Raw genomic sequence first — 23,519 nt, forward strand, 5'->3', positions numbered from 1 at the left:
CCACAATATTTGCGGGAAAAGTAAACAACAATAGGCGAAATAGGTAACAACTTATTGTACTCCTAAGTATAAGTGACTTAAATGAAGTGATCGATGAGAGAATGTGATTGTTAAAGCATATTTCGTTATTATACTAGAGATGTAGCTAATCACAGCTCCATATTTGTGCAGGTAGTTATTTTTTTTCAAGTGTTTGTCCGAATTTCAATCAACTTAGTGCACCTACAAATAGGCTTCATGTCAATTTTGCTAAGCAGTTGTACGAAAACATATGGATAGTTAACAATTGAACAAGACAAGGAGAATACCAGCATTATTAATTTAAATCAACATGCAGAGTTCCCACTCGGGTAAAATATTTCGTAAATCTGTTGTTGTTTGTTGAATGTTTGGCTTCAACAAGACTAATTTTCAAACCACAATATTTGCGGGAAAAGTAAACAATAGCTATAAAAAAATCTATCAAAAAAAAGTAAAATCATGGGAACATTTTTCACCGGGTAGGAGATCACGCGCGTCCGAAAATCATGGGGGGCAAATATTAATTCCATCGGAATCCCACACCACATTCTGAAAATAGACATGACAAATACTATCTAGTATTGATTGGCTCAACTGCAGATTCTGCTTGGTGACATCATTTCAATGTAGACAGGTTATAACTTTTTACGCCTGGTGAAATGAATGATAAGCAGCAAAACCTTGTAACCAATCTACGCCAAAACCTTGTAACCAATCTACGCACGGGAATTCCATCTGCATTGTTGGACATTCTTATAACAGAATACAAAAAGTATAGGAAAAGTACAGTTTTTAGAACTGGTTGTAAACATTTTCAATGCGCAGGGATTGAAATACAAAACTAACAATTTGTTATAATGTAACTTTTCAATAAAAAAATATAAAATATTTATTTCATACTCCCAAAAATTGCATTTTACCCCAATTTTTGTACCTGGGGGTAAGTTTAGCCGTAGTAAAAAAAGTAAGTGGGAACTCTGAACATGACAGTCTATGCCAAACTCTATATTTTGATATGTGTATAAACTACAAGCCATAAATTTATAAGTCCATAGCATTTAGAGCAGGACCACAGATAAAATGTTTCAAGTACAAATATGTGCTATAGTATTTACGTTCAATGAAAAAGCAGAACAGGTGAAAAAAATGGGGTTTAAGATTTATTTTGCCTATTGTCAATTGTAACCAAGGCCCCCCCCGGGTCCAGGGAAATAACGGGGACCTAGACTTTAAATCCAGCCAATCCCAGATAAAAGCCCCACCCTGCGAGGACAAACTGCCAGTAAAATCTCGCCGAATGCCACCGCATCCCGAGGACATCTTAGGGAAGGCCCATACCCAGCTATTTTTGGTACAAAAACAAAACTACCACATTCACTCAGCACTGCAGGCCCACCTGGAAGGTAAAAACACTGCCCATTTCCCCCGCTATCACCCAAGACCTGGGGAGGGGGGCATGGTAAGAAATGACTGGTGCATGATATAGTCACATTTTAACTTTGACCCAAACTGTTACATTTAGATAAAAAATATATTGTTAAATTTGAGAACTACCTTCTGTATTTTACAGGTGAACTGGAAGACTTAAATTAAACATGGCAGGTAAGTATGGCTGAACTTTTCAAGTTTTTTATGATCAATTTAGGATCCTATATCTAGCATTTATCTAGCATATTAATAACACAGTTTTGAATTTAAAATGAAAACAATACTATTTTTGTAAGAAGTTTAAGGGAAGTGAATGAAGACAAATGTTCACTATATATTGAAAGACGTCAATTGTGACTGTTTGGATTGATTTTTGCTTATGATCAATCATCAGAACAACACTAATTAAGAGAATTAATTTTGTAATTATCAGTGTAATCTGCATGTAGACTAAGGCTCCCATGTTTACTGATTTTTGTTAAAATGTTAACGGGATGAAATAAATGAAACGATGCTGCTAATTAAATGTAGTAAATAAATATTGCCTGCACGCATGTATACAGTAGGTATCAACATGATTCATTGTACAAATTGTATGGATGAATGAACGTCCACTGGTATTCTAGTCTGCATGTATAAATGGTCATTATCCAAATTGAACTTTCTGTGTACCATATTTATGCTGTACACACATTCCCAATACAAATACAAATTGAACTTGAGTCTGTAAAATATCTCTTAACTCATACAAGTATGTTTTTTATTTTATTAACTCAGCTTTAGGAAATCAGTATTGTGCTTTATTTTGAGTGTACAATGTAGTAAATGTTTTTTCATTCGTTTTGGAGGCAGAAAATGTTGAAAACCTATCCACCCTATTGACGCCAAGCATAGAATCAATTTGGCATTGACTTGCGTTGTGTATAAACTGTCTGCTCAACATTTATGTTAAGAACAGTACTGCAGAACTTACCACACCGATCCATCAGTCAACCCTAGTAAAATTTAAGTGGGTCTCGGGTAATTTATTCTGTAAAAATCTGAATTTAGACAAAGAACAAAAGGTATTGAATATAAGTTTTCGGTATGGCAAAACTATTTTGCAATGTCTGTTCCAGATGAATGTGACTTGGAAGAGCTTACAGCTTTTTTAGAGGATTCTGATTGTGATGAACCGGTCCCGGGGATTCCTAAAGATTGCAGTGAGGTGGCCGAACCTCAGAAGTCAAATAAAGGTATGTTAATTAAATTAGTTAATTGTGGTAAGACACAAGGGAGTTTTGGTTCCTGACAGATTGAAATAATTTTTTTGGATGAAAGTCTGAATTCTTCGACTTAAAAACTTCTGACAGGTACAGCTATATAAATTCCATTATTTAATTAGCCCAGAAGACATTTTAACCATTGCAGGGCTTGCAAGCGCTAATTTCAACCACTAGCTCCAGAGCTTTCATTAAGAATTTGAAACCAGAAGTATGAATTTTCCATGCCATCAATTTGGATTTTAGTGCTAAAATATGGATCTTAAAGATCATAAAATAGCGAAGAAAAAAAAAATTGTCGAAAAATGACATAAACTTGGCATTGATGTGTACAATGAATTGAAACTTACTAACTGAAGTACCACATAGTTTACAATTTATTCAAGTTTAGCAGTTATTTCGTATTTTTCCATTAAAAAAGATTACTGGGTATGTCTACCAGGTAGAATTCGTTCCTTATGCGGGATTGACTAGTCGGTGTTATCATTTGATATTACTGAGGTAGGTGTATAGCTTAATTATCAATTTATGCCACCTGAGTAGAATAAGCCTTAATAGCTCAGTCAGTAAGACGCTGGACTTCAATTTTGGCGACGCAGGTTCGAACCCGGTCTCCGACACAATTTTGTTTTTACATTTTGGTACTTTTTTTACAATTATGATATCAAAGCATAACACATTCTATCAGATAATTGTCCTGAGATTTGTTACAGAAAAAAACTTTTTTTGGTGCCAATCTGTGACACAGTCCCTTTAAAGTCCATTAACTTCAATATAATTATTTTTTGAAGTTTTAGTCCATATCATGCATGTAGTATTCTTTTTCGAAACTTCCTTGAAATTTAATGGAAGCGTAGGTGTGTTTATATTGCAGTAAAGCTGACATCATTTCTGGAGGATTCATTGGTTTTTTAAAAAAAGAATGCAATGTGTTAGTTATTTTATCATAAACGGTTTCTTGACTTCATATTTCAAATAAAGGCTATGCATTGTTTGATGACAACTGTTGATATTCAAATTCCTTTGGAGATTTTATTTATAATGTATTTCAGATGGGGTGATAAATCAGGATGAAATAGAAGCTTTCTTGCAAGCATCCGATGAAGATGAAAATGATGACAATACCGAAAAAGGTGTGACATTTTGATTTTTATAATGTATGTTAATGAATGTCTTCAAACTTAATAGATTTATTGTTAGAAATCTGTATCTGTTTAACTTTTAGACACAAACTGTTATTGCAGAATCAGTTTCAATTGCAAGTTACGGATGAATGACAATATTTAGAGATCCAAGGCAGTCTACGAATCCAATACATAATTGGGCCAAATTAATGATGCAACTTAAGATATTTCTAATATTTTATCTTCAGTGGTAATTTTTAAAATGTTATATTTCTTGCAGAAACTTAGATTTTAAAGTTAAAAAACCCCACAGTTGTTCCTGTATGTTAATTGGAAAGTATGCTTTTAGCATAGCTTGTCTCCTTAAGAATAAAACAGTTCAGAATAATGTCAGATTTGAGAAAATGGTTAACATTCAACATAAGAAGCATCTGTAATGCAGCCCCTTAATTTACATTGTACATAAATGGTATCGCTCGAGAAAGCTTGTGCATTATAAATATATCAATCAGCACTATTAGCCTAGCAAATTCTCCTTCTATGTAATCCAGTAAATTTGAATTTATATCTCATATCTGTTTTATCTTGATTCAGGTGATGACTGTAGTCAAGCAGAAATAGAAGCTTTCCTGGATGCCTCTGATGATGACGTTGAGGAACAGATTAATGGGGAAAATGAAAAAGGACAAAAGGACGCAGAAGGTACAATGTTGATTTAGCAGCAATCCAGATAAGGGCTATTCCATTTAAACATATAACCCCAGGGGAAAAGGCACTTTGAATAATATACCATTTCCCTACAAAAGCAAATTTATCCTTTTGGGTCCAGATTAGCGAAAAAAGGCACCCACCGATATACTATTGAAATAATTGCCTTCCCCCCGTGGGTTATATGTTTTACTGGAATAACCCTAAGGTGCTAAATGTATTTTGATGCACATTTACACCAAGACCCATTTCTTTTCCTATTAATTATTGAGTTAAATGCCCCTTTTTAGCAGTTTTTCAAATTTTTGCAAAATTATGCATAAAAACGTACAAATACAAAACTAAAATCATGTTCATTTGATCTGATTTGTTATGCTTGGAATGTTTATTTTTCAGAAGATGGGGGACTGTTTGATGATGATTTTGATGGTAAAAACTACTTTACTGTCTTTAAATTACTTATTTCTAGTTGAAAATAATTATAGCTGTGTTTAAGAACAGTTTTAAAAATATAAAAAGTAAAACTTACCAATAAAAAGGTTTAGGAGTTGAAACTTGTTCTCAACTATTGAGTGTACCAGCATGATGAGGAAACTTGTTAAACACAACTTGTATGCCATAAGTGTACTCGTGGATTACTTTTGTGCACTACATCATCCATGTATGTGTACATTGCAAAAGTTTAGAATGATGTGTTCAATAGTATGCCTGAAATGATTTATGGGAGTATCAAATATAAAAATTTTTTAGGCAAAATACTTCTTGGTTAGTCACTATTTGAAGAAAGGGCTCTTAGATGTGAGGCATGTTAAAATACCATGAAAACCAGCCCCAGCGCTACCTAGTGGCTTAAATAGTCCAGTTTTTAAGTAACCTTTAGCAAACAACTTATAAAACCCTCAATTAAAACATTTATATGTACGTATATGTGTGGCTAGTTGAACAAGTAATGTAACCATTGTGTCATGCAATCTTTCTTTTATTAAATGTATGCAACCAAAGCTACCGGGGTTGTCATTTATACTGGTACATTTCAGATGAAATTGATGATGCTGACCTCAAAGAAATGGATGAAATAATGTCTCAGTCAATCTCAGAACCAGCTGATAATCCTTCTGCTCCAGATGATGATGATGATGATGATGAAGCAGAAAATAAAACGCATGATACTAAACCAAATGAAATAGTGGATAGCCATTGTTTAAGTAACAAAGCAGAACATGCTAAGAATGATGCTGAAGAATCGGAAAATGATTTAGAAATGGATGAAAGAATGTCTGAGGGTGAAGATACAGCGCATGAAAGGGAAGATGATGATGATGATCCTGATGAAGGTAGTAAAGATGGTCCAAAGGCAGACAGTGAAACTGCGGATGAGGGAAATGTCAGTCAGTCTATATTAGGTAAAAAGTTGATTCATTTTAGCATCTTGTTTTTCTCCAAATTACTGTATTTAGTTTCAATGCGGGATAGTACGAGTATTTGATCATCTTATTTTATTATGAGGCTTGTAAGAAAAAAACTGAACCATCATCTGTTAAAATGTAAATTCAAGAAATAGCCTGCTTTTTACTGTTTTATTTATTTAGAAGAAAGTGTTATGCTTATATTCTGCAATTAAAATAATTATTATTAAAATTTGCACTTGCATTTAAAATGCTTCTGAATTTAGACCTGAATCAAACCATTTCTATTTTATCCCCTACTGACTTACTAGAATTATGCAAGAAATATTTGCTTAATGAATAGCATAATATACTGGTAATATGGATATAATGGTATTGAAGACACAAAAACTAAAAAAGATAATGCACATACTATTCGCTGCTTGAATATGATATATATAATAATATGTATTTTGGATGTGTGGTCATCGCATATTACTTTGGTATCTTTTCAAAGAGTTTGGGGTGCAGAGAAAGAAAATGTGAAAAAGTATACGACAATATTGCAAACATCATATTAGAGACATAACACAATTTAATGAAAATCTCTTATAAATTGCAGTTTAACATACATCATTTTCAATTCCTTATGCCATCTCTGTTTTCAGATGAAATGGCTGCGATGTCTAAGAGAATGAAAGAGCTTCAGGAGATGCTGAATGCATCAAAATCTCAAAACACAGATGAAAAGAAAAGTACAGAAAAAGTTGACAAGAAATCGGCCAAACCACATTCACGGTCAGGAAAAGAGTCTCCAAAACAGCGCTCTAAATCAAAGATTGAGTCGCAAAAACAGCGTTTAATAGCAGATAATAAATCTCCGAAACACAGTTCAAGGTCAGATAAAGATCCACAAAAACAGCATTCAAGGACAGATATCAAATCTCCGAAACCACGTTCAAATACAGACAAGGAACCTTCAAAACATCACTCACGGATAGACAAAGACTCTCCAAAACATCATCCAAGCAATTCTTCAACTCACAAGTCAAAATCATCTGCCTCATATACTCCGAAAGGAAAATCATCATCCAAAAGTCATAGTCCTAAAATTTGTACTAATCAGACTCATAATAGAGATGAACAAAAGTTGTTGAAACAATCTTCATCAACTTCAGACAGACATTCTGATAAAAAATCTGCTAATGAAAATAGTGCCTCAAAAAAAGTGGATAAGAAAACATTTTATGGATCCAAGCCAAAGTTGGCTTCCAAAACTGAAGGTATGGCTTTGAGAGGTTTTGAAAATAAGATAAATAGTGAGAATTTTTTGTTCAATCTCTCTATAATGACATTACATTATTTTAAACATATACAGGGCTCATCCTACCAGGCGACTTAGGCGATTAAGTCGCCCTGCCCGCGGCAACTTCGCTATTTTCTAAGATCAAAGCGAAGTCAACTTCGCCGACTTCTTCAAAGATCAAAAAGTCGATATCGCTAAGAACTAACGCTTGTCAAAACAGAGCGACTCCGCCTCCCGCCTGTCAGCTCGATTGACAAACAGCCAATCGTGTTAAACCTAGTAAATATGCTCCATTGACTTCAGCCAATGAGAACGCTTGTTTTATTCAATCGAGGCACGTGTTTGCACCATTGACTTTGTGTACATGTGCTACGTCATCGATGTAATAAAATTGTAAGGGATTAATATTTACACTTGCGGATGTTTGTAAATGTCAATTAGTGCCAATGAGGATTTATACTTTATGACAATAGCGGTTTAAATGATGTGCATTGATGACAAATGAACTTAATTGGGTGTGATTATCGCGAAGTTAGCGAGAAGGGCGAATCACAGTTCCAGGTTTGTTGTTTTTTTTTTATTTCAGAAATGCTTCCATTATTTTTTTTTCTTCGAACGGTTCACATCAATATTCTATATACGAGATATTTTGGATTCTGTTGAATAGTAATCATGCTTTCTACGTGGCTTCTGCGGGATTCCCCAGGCCTGAAACGTAAAGCTGACGGTGTTGAAAGTGATGACATGATCGACAGTTCGAATAAGAAATCATTCAAAAAGTAAAATTATCAAAATAATTTCAGTTGGTACAAAGAAGATGCAGATAAAAATTGGCACTGCGAAGTTTGTAGAGGTGCTAAGTTGGTCAACGCCTACGCCCGTGGACATGACCAACCAGCAAAAACAACCAATCATCAGAGACATGGCTGGTGTAAGTATTTATTAAAACAATAGAAGCATTGCTTAGTCCGCAGATAAATCAATTCAAAGTGGTATTAATTTTAAGGTGTCTGGCTTAATATATTTTAAAACATGTTGTAATATATGCCCAAATTATTTTAAATGACAGCTGAAAATGATGAGATACTGTGAAATATTTTGTGTATTTTCAGCAAATCAGCACAAGGCCGCCTTGGAAAAGACAGTTCTGAGTTCCCAGGAACCCATGAAGAAAATTGTACTGGCCAAACTGTCCAAGGATGACAAGCTTGGGGTCAAGCTCCTTAAGACTGCCTACCACCTGGCCAAGCGGGAGCTCCCCAAGGTGGAATTTCAGTACCACCTCCAGCTTGCCGGGGCCATAGGTGCTAATCTCGGCTGACCTTGAGACCTACATTGTGTAGACTGATCAAGTGTATAGTGCTTCTTGTTTTGAGAACTAGGATGTGATGATATATTGACTACTTTTTTGTTTTTTACAATTGATGTCATGTTGTTTGATTTCAGCTAGTTTTGTTTGTATTTATTAGCTTATTTTATTTATTTATCATGTATTTAAATTCAGATATATATTTATGTGTGCATGATAGGTTTGCATGTTATAAAATGTTTGAAACTTGACTTTTTTTTTAAAGATATATACAACAAATTAATTCCAACTAAAAACCAGTATGACTATTTTAAAACAATTAAACACCTATTTAATTGCATAGAAAAGTTGTCCAGGGCACACCAGAACCCACCATTTGACATTTAAAATCTCAAAATTTTCCGACCTACAAGAGGGGCAAAACCCCCTCCCCCGTTCTCACTTCTCCCTAAAATTTCTGTCAAGGATGAGCCCTGATATACATATGTACCAAACATTTATACTTAAGATGAACCCCTTTCTTCAGCATTAACCTTTTTTAGCTCAGACAAAAAGGATGCTTTGCAGTAACTGTTTAATTTCAAATATTTAATGTAGTGTTAATGATATTTGGACCATATTTTACTATTGATTACCAGAGATTGAAAAACAATCGAGTATAAATTAATAATAGAATATTTTCTTATGTGCAAAACACTTACATTTCTGCGTTTTGGTTTCATGATTTCATTACTACAATACAGGTTGATAAAATGTAAAAACCCTTCTCTCATTGGACATGTTTCAGATCCTGTTGAGGAGGACAATCCATTTTTTAACGGACCAACGGAGAAAGTCAATGCAAAGACATTATTTGGGGAATCTGATGACAGCGATTGGGATGACTTAGCTGGAGGTAAGTGTCATTATGTTTTTGCTAGCAGTTTAAATTATTTAACAAGTTGGAAGAATGCCAAGGTAATATTCGGGGAATCTGACAATAGTGATTAGTAAGACACATGATCTAAAGGCAGGCTTACTCCCCAGCTATGAACCTCTGTTGGTCAAGACAAGCTGTGGAAGTATTAATAAATGCAAGTCTCTAAATATGTCATCATAAATTTCAGATGAGAAGTCTCAGTTAAGCAAAGAAGGCAAGGAAATGAAAAAGCTCCTTGTGTCAGGCCAGAGACAGAGGCAAGCCCATGCTCCAAACTTCGACCCCACCACGATCAAGAAACCAGTCATGTCCAGATGGACAGGTTTGTTACTACATTGAAGTCTTACCTTTTAAGGGATGTTTTTCGTCCTGGCTGAATGTTAAGACTTATGAGATCACTTTTGTTTAAATGTTTAGTGTTACGTGAAACTGGCATCAACAATTGATTTTATAAAATAAAGTCATCAATGCAGGATTGACATCTGTCAGATAGTTTCGCATTGCTGCATCAATATGTAGGTTTGGTAACTGGTCACCAAGCCCAACAAGTGGGTTTCTCCGGGTACTCGAGTTTCCCCCACAACACAAGACCACACTCTTGCCAACGAGAGTGACTGAGTATAAGTCATCATAATTTTCTTCAGAATCATTGTTTTATATATCATGTTTAAAGTAATATATGGCTGTGTGTATTGTAAAGCCACAATGAGTTAGAAAAAAGAAATGTAGAATAACTTTGTTAACATACTAATTTTAAGAAACATTTGAGTGGAGTTAATACTATCTTATAAGATCACCTTTGTGAAGACAGTATAAATTAAACTATCATGAATTCCTCTCAATCTGTTTTTTGGATAGAAACTAGTACTGGTGTCTTTTTACAGAGGTCAAGTGAAAGAGTTGGATTCAAACCCACGACCTCTTGGGTGAGAGGCAAACACCTTCAAGTAACTAGATCACTGGACCCTTAATCAATTTAAGTGTATTACATAATAATATTGCATCGAATACTATTTATTTTTAAGACACAAGTACAGTGCCTAAAAGACCCCCTCCAGTCCCAAAACAAGAAGGCCCAAAGCTGAACCCAGAGACTGGTACAGTCAGTGGGAAATATCGACTGCGGGACGAGTACATGCCGAAAACAACCAGTCTAGTGAAAGAAGATGAACGTGAATCAGTGACGGATCCGTTCTGCGGCATTAGAATCGTGTATGTAACTGTTAATTAGTTGAATTAAGGAATAGTTTCATATTCGCTACTTTTTGCAAGTTTAAAACTGAGCGAATTATTTATTTAATCAAGAATGTTTGACAATGATTAAGTAATGGCATCAAATGGCACTGTGAAACTCATAAAACATATGTAGTTGTATTTCATCTATATTCACAGAAATCCTCGAATTTCCATGGCTGAGTTCAAACGTAAGATGGATGGAAGGAACATGATGAAGATAAGCCGTCTTCTGTCAAATCCTGGGAATGCTGACCTGCAAAAAGACAACTGGGTCACCATGGGGGTCGTCGTGCATAAGACAGAGCCCAGACAATCTGCAGCGGTAAGTTGAAAAGACTGTGTTGGCGGTCTCAGGGCATGACAAGTGTAACTTCTTCTATTTTGATATGGAGTTAGGACTGACTTGTACTAAGACGTCATATTAAATATAGCATCTTGAATTGTATGCACATACACATGCATACTTACACACGGGTGAGCTACTGATACAACTTGAATGAACATAAAGTCCAAGCATTCTAGAAGCCAACTTTCTGTGGAATTATGGCCTAAACCTTGAGATTTGAGATTGCGAGAGTATTTGCCCTTCTGGGAGAACAAAAACTTAAACCCATCCAAACCTAAGTATGTGCTTACCCCATGTTCTTGTGTTGTGTTACTCTTGTCAACATCAATGTTAATACAAAAAAATCATTTTTAAAATAAATTGGGTTCCTTACCCACCTAGCCTGTTCTTTTTAGTATGTAACACCTTAGTACACAGAATCAGTGCATTTCATCTTATTCTTTTAAACTTGTTTTTCAGGGCAAAACCTTTTGTATATGGAAGTTGAGTGATTTACAATCATGTGAGAAAACTGTGACATTCTTTCTGTTTGGTAATGTATACAAGGATCACTGGAAGAATGACTTGGGTATTGTGGTAGGGCTGTTGAATCCCTCTGTGATGGACAAGGCAGAAAAGGTGAGACTACGAAGACTGAGACATGTATAAAACACATGTTTGGTAATTTAGGGGGTAACAGGGCTTTCATGAAGAATTCAAAACTGGAAGTGTGAATTACCTTGACATCAATGTTGGAAATTTACCCCTGAAATATGGAAGTTTCTGCCTCCTGAACTCTTAAGAATTTTCCACTTATGTCCAACTTGATGTAGTAAATGTTAAATAATTTGTAAATGTAACTTGCATACTTCGCAAAATTGTATTTAACAAATTCATTTTACTTCAATACTTATTTAAAATGTGGCCATAAAGTAACATTGATCCTTCTGCCTTCTCTATAGAATTAAATAGAACAATAAGATTATTTTAACCCTATCAAAGGGCCCACCACTATTCCCTTACATATCTCAATGTTTTTAAAATGAACATTATTTATGCATGCAACTGAAGGTATTAGCAAAAAAACATATACCCCAATTTATCTATGGCTATGGCTAGATCTTATTTTTACTACATACATCTGGTATTTAAAGAGCAATAATGGTAAAACATTGCTGTTTATTTTTAAAAATTGCATGTATTACCTACTAAGGTAATCTTTTGTCAAAATAGTTATATTGAAGATAGTTTGTACCATTTTAATACTACCATTTCTGAGTGCGAGTCTCAAACTAGGATGTTGTTGAATGTGGACCCTGTATTCACTTTTCACCTTTAACATTGCACTCATTTCAGATCCAGTCAGAAGTTGCTATCACCATAAAACACCCTCAGCAGCTACTTATAATGGGTTTCTCCAAGGACCTTGGTAGATGTCGGGCCACAACTAAAGCGGGCTCACCCTGCTCATCATTTATCAACAAGTGAGTCTTGCATGGACTTCCCTGAATCACCTTTTCAAGTTAAGGACTCTGATTTTTAACCTACTTTTCATCCCTGTGACCCTTAATTTATATCTTTATTCAGTGTAAACAATCTATAGGGATATATAACTACTATAGACTACCCATTTGTCAGCCATGACCCCCAGTTAATAGAAATCCATGTCAAACCCCTGTTTTTGTTATTTGGTAATTGGTAGTTATAAACATCAACCAGTCCAAGCAGCATCTTGTAAAGAAATTAAATGTTCACAAAAACTAATCAAATTAGTCTAAAAACAGAAAGTTAGGCAAATCATAGAATGACAAGCTACAAAAATATATCAGATTTGTATTGCTTTCACAAATTTTCATGGTCAGATTGTTACCGATTTTTTACAATATGCAGCCAGACTCTATAGACTATTTATCCCATGAGAATTAATTGTGTATTATATACAGTACAATATGTTAACCAATCATATACGGTATCTGTGTGTGGTGTTGCAGGATGCAGGGCGAGTATTGTACGTACCATGTCCAGTCCATGTACAAGAAGTCAAGCGCCAAACGCCAGGAACTCCAGGCTAGGTACTAGATTGTATTTGTGCTTGTTGCATGCCGTCTGAATTACATGTTTTCCTAGAGGGTGTACATGGCTATGAATAATTACTGTCTATGTATATTTGCTTAAAGGCAAATGCAATTTAAAAGGCAAATGCAATTAAATTCACCAAACAAAAGATGCTATTGATTTCTATAATAAATTCAAAGTCATTCATAAGAATGCAGGCTTTCTAATGTTCATGACAAATCCTGAACTCTGGACTGAGACCTTTTCACTTTGGACTATTATACAGTTGTTATGCTTGAATTTGCTCGGATATTACCATGAAAAGCAATAGGAAATAACTTGAAATAAATATATGTGACTTCAGAAACATTTCAAAATATGTCTCAGCACCTTAACCTTTTGGCATGAATCCCCAATACTCTCCCAGACACTCACTTATTATTCAGGATTGGCAATTATCAGCTGTTTGAACGCCTGAGAATGAATCTTAAGAATATTTAAGTTTTATAATAAATTGGATGAGTTTTGCTGACTTTTAAAGTTATAACAATGTGGCCTAATATAATGCCTATACTATATTAAACTTAATGATTTAGTTTACTAATATTGTTTTTACTTTTTTATCGAGTGAATGTGTAATGCATATTCTTTCTCTCAGCACTGGAGTGACACCGAAGGCGTTTGGTGGTGGAAAGAGAACCAACAAGGACGGTTGTTTCTTCTACGGAGGAAATACATACAGCACAAATAGGTTAGCAAAATTAACTAAGACCTCTGAAATTATCATGCCAGGAAGTCAGATAAACTTACAAAATACTGGCCTGAGTGATATTTTACCAGCCTGAATATTGTTGAATTATTAAAAAAAAAGAATGCAAGCCTTTAATCTTAAACACAAGATTGCATTTTGTAGTTTAACCTAAAGATAGTGGGTGACAAAATTAAGATCGGCTCCAATTTCTCAAAAATTCTTAAGCATAACTCACTTAAGTGTCTTATTTCATTTAGCAAACTTAGTTAAGTATGATTTAATAAAATAAAAAGCAGTTTTTCTTATTGATCTCAAATACATTTTTACCTTAGCATGCTTCAAAACTCTTAAAATGAAATAATACACATTTTATACTGAATCAAAATTGGTCTGGTGAGTTCGATCCTTTTATGAGGGACATAAGATGTTAGAAGAAAATGGAGCCTTGTCATTTCACAAACTGAAGAGTTGAAACATTTTTTAGACAACAATCCAAGAAACCTAAGGACATGATGTCGTTAAAAAAGCTTCAATCATTTGACTCAAAGAAGTCTGCAGGGAAGATAACAACAATGTCCCTGCATGAACTGGAACCGGAGGATGAACTTAGGATACAGAAATTGGAAGAGAAGGACAAACAACTGTAAGTGTTGGGTTTTATTAGGCAGTCTATTTTTAAGGGGGTAGCTAGGCAAAATTTGATGTTTTTTTCCAGGTAAATCATCAATGTTGTTACACCCTTCAACCTCCTTGTATACATTGGACATTCACATGAAACTTGGTATAATACTTATATGTCAACAGTGACAATGTGCATATTTGTAGCAACTCCGAAATATTGAGTGTTGTGTTTACTGCGAAGCAGCATGGCAGACACATCATGAGTGTTACTCTTTAGTTTCTGATCAATCACTATAGAATATCTTGATGTAAGGTCTTCTAACTTGGTCTTGGTCAGTATATGACTATTATTGATTGTGAGATCAATGCATCTTTTATGACGTTGACTAGAAAAAGTTGCGTTCCTCCCCAACAGGAGAAACGTCCGATTTGTATAGTTTTAGCTAAACTACTTGAGGCTTCATGTCCTTGGGCACCTACTGTTGTACTCGTTGTCTTGGTATCATTTTCCGTCAGCCCGTCCATGTTTTTATCTGTTTCTATCATGTCTCAACTTACTTAATTCTATTTAAGTTTCAAACTTCACAGAAATGTACAGCAGTATCACTGTATGGGAAAGTGTGTCAAACATAGCTTTTATGTTCTCTCCCAAAAGGTCAAGATCGCCCTTAGACGTCAATACAACATTGGGGAAATTTGGCATGTTTCTATGACAGCTATTGTTTTGTTCCAGGCTGTCCATGTTATCTGTGCCCTCTGCTGGTTCCATGAATTTTGTCAAACACCTTGTAAAGAAAGATGCAACTGCCTCCCTTAATGGTAAGGAAATGATTGAACTACTTCATTGTTGATTGTCAAAACTCAGAATATGTTTGAGTTTTTTTCAGTGTTGACTAATCAGAATTCCTGAAACGATTGAATTAATTAATTGCTGACTTACAGAACTTGAGGAAATGCTTAAAATACTTCATTGTTGACTTACAGACAATCTCATTAACATGAATAATAAATGGATTTCATTGACAGCATTTTGTTTACCAAAAAAAGTCTATATCTACCGGGTAGTGTTTTTTTTTGTCTGACTTGCCTAAAGTGGATTTTAGATTTTAGACACAATATTTGGGAAAGAAATTGATCATCATATTCTTTTTTAAGTGGGGAATGTGACTGATTTTTGGCCCAAAATCATCGACAGCTCTGTCATATTAGAATGGTAACCATTTATTATAAAGAAGAGCTCTTACATTGCAATAAGTAGTGTGCATATAATTATGTCTCCCCCTCTCTGGGGGAGACATATTGTTTTTGCCCTGTCCGTCAGTCCGTCCGTACGTCACACTTCGTTTCCGATCGATAACTGGAAAACCGCATGACCTAGGATCACCAAACTTGGTAGAGAGGTTGGTCGTGAGGTGTAGAGGATCCCTATTGTTTTTGGGGTCACTAGGTCAAAGGTCAAGGTCGCGGCGACCCCCAATATAAAAAACATTTCTGCTCAAAATCTTGAGAACGGTTTGACCTAGGTTCACCAAACTTGGTAGGGAGGTTGGTCATGAGGTGTAGAAGATCCCTATTGTTTTTGGGGTCACTAGGTCAAAGGTCAAGGTCGCGGCGACCCCCAATGTAAAAAACATTTCCGCTCAATATCTTGAGAATGGTTTGACCTAGGTTCACCAAACTTGGTAGGGAGGTTGATCATGAGGTTTAGAAAACTCCTATATTTTGGGGGGTCACAAGGTCAAAGGTCAACGTCGCTGTGACCTCTAATGTAAAAAAATATTTCCGTGCAATATCAGGAGAATGCTTTGATCTAGGTTCACCAAACTTTGAAGTGAGGTTGGTCATGATGTCTAGATGATCCCAATTGTTTTGGGGGTAACAAGGTCAATAGTCAAGGTCGTGGTGACCTTCCATGTAAAAATCATTTGCGTGTAATATCTTTCACATATGTTTACCAAAAATTGTAGAGATGTTACTCGGGTGTACAAGACCCGCATTGTTTTTGAGGTCACTATGTCAGAGGTGAAGGTCACAGACACCTGAACATAAGAAAAGGTTTCCGATCAATAAGTGGAGTTCCTATTGCCTTTGAGTCTTGAACTTTTGCATGCTGGTAGGTCTTCTTGGGCAGATGATCCGTATTGATTTTGGGGTCACTGGGTCCAAAAAGAGAGTGATGATGAAAAACGGTTTCCAATCAATAACTTAAGTTCTGCTTTACCTGGAGTCTCCAAACTTTGCATGCTTGTAAGGGTCATGCAGTAGTTGGGGTCACTGGGTCAAAGGTCAAGTCCACAAGGGCTTGAAGATGAAAACCGTTTCCGATCAATAACTGGCGTCTCATTTCAACTTTCGTGCATTTTGTTTATTTTGTTTTTTGTCCATAAAAGACCTGCCGTTTTTTCCCTGAGAAACAGCAGCACTTGAAGGCCTTTGCATTTTTATGGCAAGTGTCTGTTTACTAAGCCTTCGGGGGGAGACATGCGCTTTTCTCAAAAGCCCATTCTAGTTAGAATGATATTCCTGTATAAGCATGATACTTATTGCATGTTAACCTGTGAAAGCTACTGTCAACCGAGGCGTTTGGAAGGCTAATATATGGTTTCGCCCTTTCTAGCAACTGATATTTATTTTATTATACAGGACAATGTTGTTAACACCAGTTACATGTGAATTTATGGTGTTTGATTTGACAAGGAGTCAAAAAGATCGTATCAGCTATTAAAAATTATAACATGAGGCATTACTGTATAATCAATGATAAATATAGGTAATTTTATAAAGGCAAATTAACTAGAGGTATAATGAAAACAGTAACTACACCAACTACCAACATGATTGAAATTATACATAACCTGCACAGTGCTCCAGCCAGGATATGAAAAGGGCAGGGTGCTGGGTCAGAAAGGCTCTTTTGATGCACATTGTATGAGCCTTAATGGGGCACTTGCAAGGGTCAATGTTCAATTCATATTGTGTAACTGCTTTCAATACTAATAGTTTGTAATGAATACCTTAGCTGATATATTTACTTTAGTGTCAAAATTATGTATATTGATTATTTTTATAACTGTTTCTGAAAATAGACGTGACAATACTATAAGTATCTATCATGTGTTTCCGGTATGGATAGAAATATCCGACCCGAGGGCACGTGCGTAAGCCGGTAACGAGGCTTGCCGAGTTACCGGCCACGCAGCGTGCCTGAGGGTCGGATTTTTCTATCCATACCAGAAACACATGATTGATACTTTTTCTTGCTATTTTTTTCTTGCATATCTAATATTATCAATTTGTGGAAAAAAAGGACGTAGAAAACAAACTTTTACACCAAAAGGCGCATGCAACCTTGTTTCTTGAAGTCATAAATTAATTTTAAATAACTAAAAATCACGTTTTTTACGATTATTTATTTTCAGTTTTAATTAAAAGTCTTGCATTCATATATATTTCATCGAGCTTTATTGAAATGGCATAATATACTTTTCATAAACCACACAATAAAAGAAATAAGAAGTGGCGCGTTGTTGCGCATGACTCATCTTACATGGGGGGTGTAAGATGGGGTTTTCCAGCACTGGTCACATGACCGGAAATACACGTGTGGTATGCAAGAAATGTATGTCCAATAAATATCAAATATAGTTCATGATCATCAAAGAAGGCTCTGTCAAACAAAAGGGCACAGCGGGGCATAGTAAAATGCAGCAGGGTGCTCCTGTCTGCTATTCAGGCCTACTGTAGCACTGCTGTGCTATGCCCACATTGTATATTTTAATATCTCAAGTAGTAAATAAAGAAACTCTTGCTTAGATTACATGTATGATATTCATCTGTCGAATGATCTATTAAATGTGGTAAAAAATTGACTCCAAAAAATAAAATAACATTTACTTGTAGGTAAAGATGGTGAGGAACCATTACCCTCCAAGTCAGCCTTAGATTTACTGCAGAGTCATAAAAAAGACTTGCAGCAGAAACAAGTACAACAGAAACGTCAGAAGGAGCTACTGTCAGTGGTACCGACTATTGGGAAGGGCCTTTCTGCGGGTCAGGAGTTCTCCTTGGATGTCCCTGTGAAGAAGAAAGGCAGTGTGGCATTGGAGTTTGCAAAGGTAAGAATTATTTTTTAAGCAGAAAAGTTGTGGTATTTTTATAGCTCAGATATCGTTGTCGAGGCAGAGTCTTACACTATTAAAACTCTGTCAAATATTGTATTCAGATCATTTGGAAATTTAAATCATGTAAGTTAAGATCATCTATACCACTTTCAAATTATTAAGAAATAATAAAATAAGAATGTTTTAACTGATTTGATATAAATGTAAATTGTCATGGAACTTGTTTCTTACCCTCAACTTTCAGCAATTAGCAATAGCCAAGATCAAGGCCAAAGGAGGAATCTCCAAAGACGATCCAAACGCTGTGGTGCAAAAGAAACTTCTCTCACCCGAAGCCAAGGAGAAAATTAAGAAGAGAGTGGCAGATGATATGGGTATGTTGAGATAAGAGAAGTCTTGTGCCTTGCTTTTCTGCTGTGCTTATAAGGTTAGGCTTTACGTAGTTTTATGCGTTTTGTGGAAAATACTTTAGTGGGACCTCAAGTTTTTTGGTGTTAGGAATGAAGATTTATCTACCCTTTAGAAAAGTGGAAATGTATATTGTTAAGTTTAAAATGATCTTATTTATAGATATATATATATAGAGTATTCAATTGTGTCCACTTGTTATTTATACCATTCTTGTAGAACATGACGAATGTCCGTCAACTTCAACTGGTGCCCAAGAGCCTCCGAAGAAGAAGTCCAAGCTCCTAGGTGACCTTGACCTGAACTCCCCTGAGGTACAGCAGCTTCTCAAGAAGAAATCTAAACACACAGGAGCTCTGGCTGAGGTATGGATGATGTAAAACAATACTTATGTGACAATGAGGTTAAACTTCCAAGCTCTTTGGTGATGTAGATTTGAATTGTTCTGAAACAACAGCAGCTAAAGAAGAAATTTAAGCACTCATTGGCCGTACGTGAGGTTTGTTTGAAATGAAATAATACTTATTAGACAAGAAGATAAATAAGTCAGTCAGTTCTCTGATATAGACTTGAACTGTACTGGGATACAGCAGCTGCTTAAGACGTGATCCAAACATACAGCAGCCTTGCTTACTGCTTTGTTTCACATTGTAATTTATTGTTTAATTATTTTTTGAGGTTATGGCTACAGGCTCACAACCTTTTTAACTGCCCCTATATTAGGCTGAGGCTAAACTTAAGGGACTGTGTTTTGGCAAGCTGGAATAGAGAGAACAAATGGAATATAAAGTGGCCTCTATAAAATGAAATGCTTGTTTGATCAGATAAAGGATCAAGGACATAGGGGTCACCATTAACAGATGTAACGATTTTATGGCCCCTGACAAGTAACCCCTTTTATTGCCCGTAATTCAGGCTGAGGCTGAGCAAGAGGAGCGGTATTTTGGCAAGCTGGAGCAGAGGGAACGGATGGAAGATAAAATGGCCTCGATCAAGGAAATGGACGTCACCCTCTATAAATGTTTAGAGGTAAGTAGCCTTCCTTTTTAACAGCTTTATGTGAAAGTATAATTGGTTTAAACAGTATTTATTCTATATATGTACATGAAGCAAATACATACATTACATACATAATAATTAAGGATTGAGGAGATAGCTTAGAGCTAATATATACCTCTCTTCTTAGTATAATTAAATGTGAATGGTTCAGTTGATTGTAGCTTGTTTTTCTTTTGAAGGATATATGTTTTGTAAAAGCCTTGGTTCTTGTTGTGGTCTTAATAAAAACATGCAAACCTTTATTGCTAATTATAACATGGAAACTATTTATGATAATGACTTTAATAATTATGGTCTATAGCTTTAACACTTTCAATATTGGTGAGACTATTTCAAGCATTATTTGATCAGGTATGATAGTTGTGCATGAATTTCAATTACAGTGTAAATATCGGAGCAAGAGCCTTCACGATCGGTGCAAGAAGGAGCACCACAATTTTGTGAAGAGTAAAGGAACACAGAGGTTCTTCAAGTGTAAACAATGCAAAACACGCACCATCTGCTTTGATAAAATGCCGACAAAGGCTTGCAAGTATGTATATTTATAAACATGCAACATATCATTTTTGTGGTTGTCCAGTTAGCGCAGTGGGTTCACTTCCCAGCTTTGGCGTATTTGGGTTTGTAAAACACGCACCTTATGCTGTAATAAAAAGATTCCGACAAAGGCTTGCAAGTATGCTACATGTAAAACATGCATCTTATGCTTTAAAAATAAGACGCCGACAAAGGCTTGCAAGTATGTTACATGTAAAACATCCACCTTATGCTTTTTAAAAATGCCGACAAAGACTTTTCAAGTTTGCAGTTTTTTTTCTACTAAATTAAAACTTTTATAACAAATAGCTTTTTTCCTGTATTTGTAAGACAATTTTTCGTGGGGAGTGGGGGAAGGTAGCCTCAAGCATTGTGTCGTGTTTGTTTAAAACTGCAATTAATTTTATGCTAAATCCGTGCATAATGCATACATAATTCATGAAAGATCGGTGTATAATTTGTGTGATTATCTTTATTTACAGAGATTGTGGGAGTTTCAACTTTGAAAGGGTATCCATGTATCAGGTACACTTTAGATAAGCTTCCAAATTCAGTGTCTGTATGAATGTGCATTTATCACATTCAGTTACGTTTAGGTTGATTTGACACATATGTATAGACACATCTACATATAATATCTATAGACACATATACTCAACTTTCCAAAGAACAATAGTTATTTGCATGAAATAAAAAATAGGGAGACAGTTTTTAATAACTAAAACTTTATACGTTATAACAGAATTTACTTTGTTTGGTATATTTTCGTTTGATATACATATATCTTTTGTATAGAAATTGTAAGTTAGACAGCAAATTCTGGATATATAACAAAGAAATCAATGTTCCTATGAATTCATTATACGCGGAGTTTACTGTAAGGAAATGTTGTCCATAGAACTTAATCTGACACAAATAATTTGACTATATCTCTTGATTTCTATTCTAGGAAAAGAAAGGCCCAACATTGGAATCAGAGGAGCTTTGTCTACGTGGAAACGAGCAGAAATATCTGGGCAGCCTTGGGGGGAAGTCCTTCCTCAACGCATGATTGTTTGGGGGAACCCTTACATACCCTTGCCTAATGTCTAGTACATGGCAAGCTGATATCAGTGATTTCCTCGTGTGTGAGGTGTTTATAATCTAGACAAAAGTTAGTGCTTAAATATGTAAATATGTAATTATATGGAGGAAGTGTCATGTAGTTGGTATCACTGACGACAAAGTTGCAAGTGTGGTATTCCCTAGATACAGGTTTATGTTAGATATAGAAGTGAAATAGCTGATTGTAATTGCAACATTCTGCAATGAATTCATTACTGAAGGAATACCTTTTAAAATAAAATCCCGGTCCTCATTGAATTGTGGAATATAAAAAAACTATAGCAAATAAAATGTAGCTGTTTAAGTTATTGAAATAGAATAGTGCACAATTGTATGATTAGAGATATATCAGTATGGTGTTTTACTTGTTTAAAGTGGAGGTATTGTGTTGCAAAAAAAACTTTTGGCCATATCTCGTCAAACCTGGAAGCTTTGTTCATATAAACTTCACACATGTCTACCAAGTCTCATCACTGTGGTCATAAATGCTTGTTGAGTTACGTCCCTGGGTGTATTGAGAACTTCAGGGAATCAGCTGGTGGTGCATTTGTCAAGTTATATTAGGGGACAAATGAAAGAATATTCCACATTGTCATGTTTTGATAGAGTCATTCATTTGCCTTGGAAAACAGCTGAATGATCTTGCAGTTTAATTATGGGCTCTAACTGTTAGGCCACATGTATGTAATGATAATACTGATTTGTTAGTGTACATGTATGATAATATTAATTATTATCTTAGAATTTGTACTATATTTTGTGTACATTTTAAATTTTGTGTTGTAAATTAAATTATAATATTAAATACGAGTAATTGTATATATTTCTGATACAAATATTGACTGTCATTTCTGATCTATGGCCTTTTACAATAAAATGTTTTATAGATCATATTGTTCATGTTTATTTTTTGAAGATTGAATAATAAGAAAAATAGCGACTGATTTTGATTAACAGAAAAGATATCGCTCTATAACTCCAGAGTGATGGCCCAATTTGAACATATTCACAGGTCTAGTTTGAACAAATTCCCATTTCTGTTTTCTAACTTGGGCATTTCTTATCCAAAATTTACCAAACTTGGTGACAATGTTTTTTGACATTACATCTTGACCGAGTTTGAGATCACATAACCCTCATGCTGGTCCTGTAGCCCTTGAAATTTCAAAATATACCAATGTCTGATTAATTGCCTAATGCAATAACTTTTTAGCTCACTAGAGCATGAAGGGCTCAAGGTGAGCTATTGTGATTGGTCTTTGCCCGTCAGTCGGACTAGTCCGTCAGTCCGTCAACAATTGCTTGAAAACATATCCTCTGAAACTACCTGGCCAAATTCAATGAAACTTCACTGGAAGCTTCCTTGGGTGTCCCTCTACAAAAATACAACAAGGGGTCACGATTAATTAACAACAACAACAGCAAGATGGCCGACTTCCTGGTTTGCTATATAAAACATCTCCTCTAAAACTACCAGTCTAAATTCAATGAAACTTTACAGGAAGCTTCCTTGGGTAACCTTATACAAAAATACAACAAGGGGTCACGATTGATCAACAACAACATGGCCAACTTCCTGCTTTGCTTTAAAAAAACATATCCTTTGAAACTACCTCTTCAAATTCAATGAAACTTTACAGTAAGCTTCCTTGGGTGACCCTCTACAAAAATAGGGGTCTCAATTGATCAACAACAACAGCAACAACAACAAAATGGCTGACTTCCTGATATGCTTTAAAAACATATCCTCTGAAACTACCACTCCAAATCCAATGAAACTTTACAGGAAGCTTCCTTGGTCGACCCTCCACAAATATACAACAAGGGGTCACGATTGATC

The 23,519-nt window shown here is 35.3% G+C and overlaps 1 protein-coding gene across 3 annotated transcripts; it reads left to right on the forward strand.

Annotated features, from left to right (window-relative positions):
* The first annotated feature begins 13 nt into the window (after positions 1 to 13).
* On the forward strand, positions 14 to 22,551 carry LOC128216641 (protein MCM10 homolog). 3 transcript variants are annotated; one of them, XM_052923259.1, is made up of 25 exons: positions 14 to 43; positions 1,592 to 1,623; positions 2,568 to 2,684; positions 3,764 to 3,844; positions 4,430 to 4,537; positions 4,940 to 4,972; positions 5,581 to 5,946; positions 6,597 to 7,211; positions 9,331 to 9,438; positions 9,650 to 9,784; positions 10,488 to 10,674; positions 10,855 to 11,020; positions 11,504 to 11,662; positions 12,380 to 12,507; positions 13,015 to 13,095; positions 13,737 to 13,829; positions 14,314 to 14,472; positions 15,184 to 15,269; positions 18,351 to 18,565; positions 18,816 to 18,945; positions 19,199 to 19,344; positions 19,895 to 20,008; positions 20,422 to 20,570; positions 21,058 to 21,100; positions 21,525 to 22,551. In XM_052923259.1, the coding sequence occupies exons 2-25, from the start codon at positions 1,617 to 1,619 to the stop codon at positions 21,624 to 21,626; spliced, it is 3,528 nt and encodes a 1,175-aa protein (XP_052779219.1). In that variant the 5' UTR covers positions 14 to 43; positions 1,592 to 1,616; the 3' UTR covers positions 21,627 to 22,551. The 3 variants fall into 3 exon arrangements, with proteins under 3 accessions (XP_052779219.1, XP_052779218.1, XP_052779220.1); XM_052923258.1 differs by having other exon boundaries at positions 22 to 171; XM_052923260.1 differs by having other exon boundaries at positions 22 to 171; positions 4,943 to 4,972.
* Positions 22,552 to 23,519: the final 968 nt, after the last annotated feature.

This window comes from Mya arenaria, chromosome 14 (genome assembly GCF_026914265.1).
Source record: "Mya arenaria isolate MELC-2E11 chromosome 14, ASM2691426v1".
NCBI classification, from domain to species: Eukaryota; Metazoa; Mollusca; class Bivalvia; order Myida; family Myidae; genus Mya; species Mya arenaria.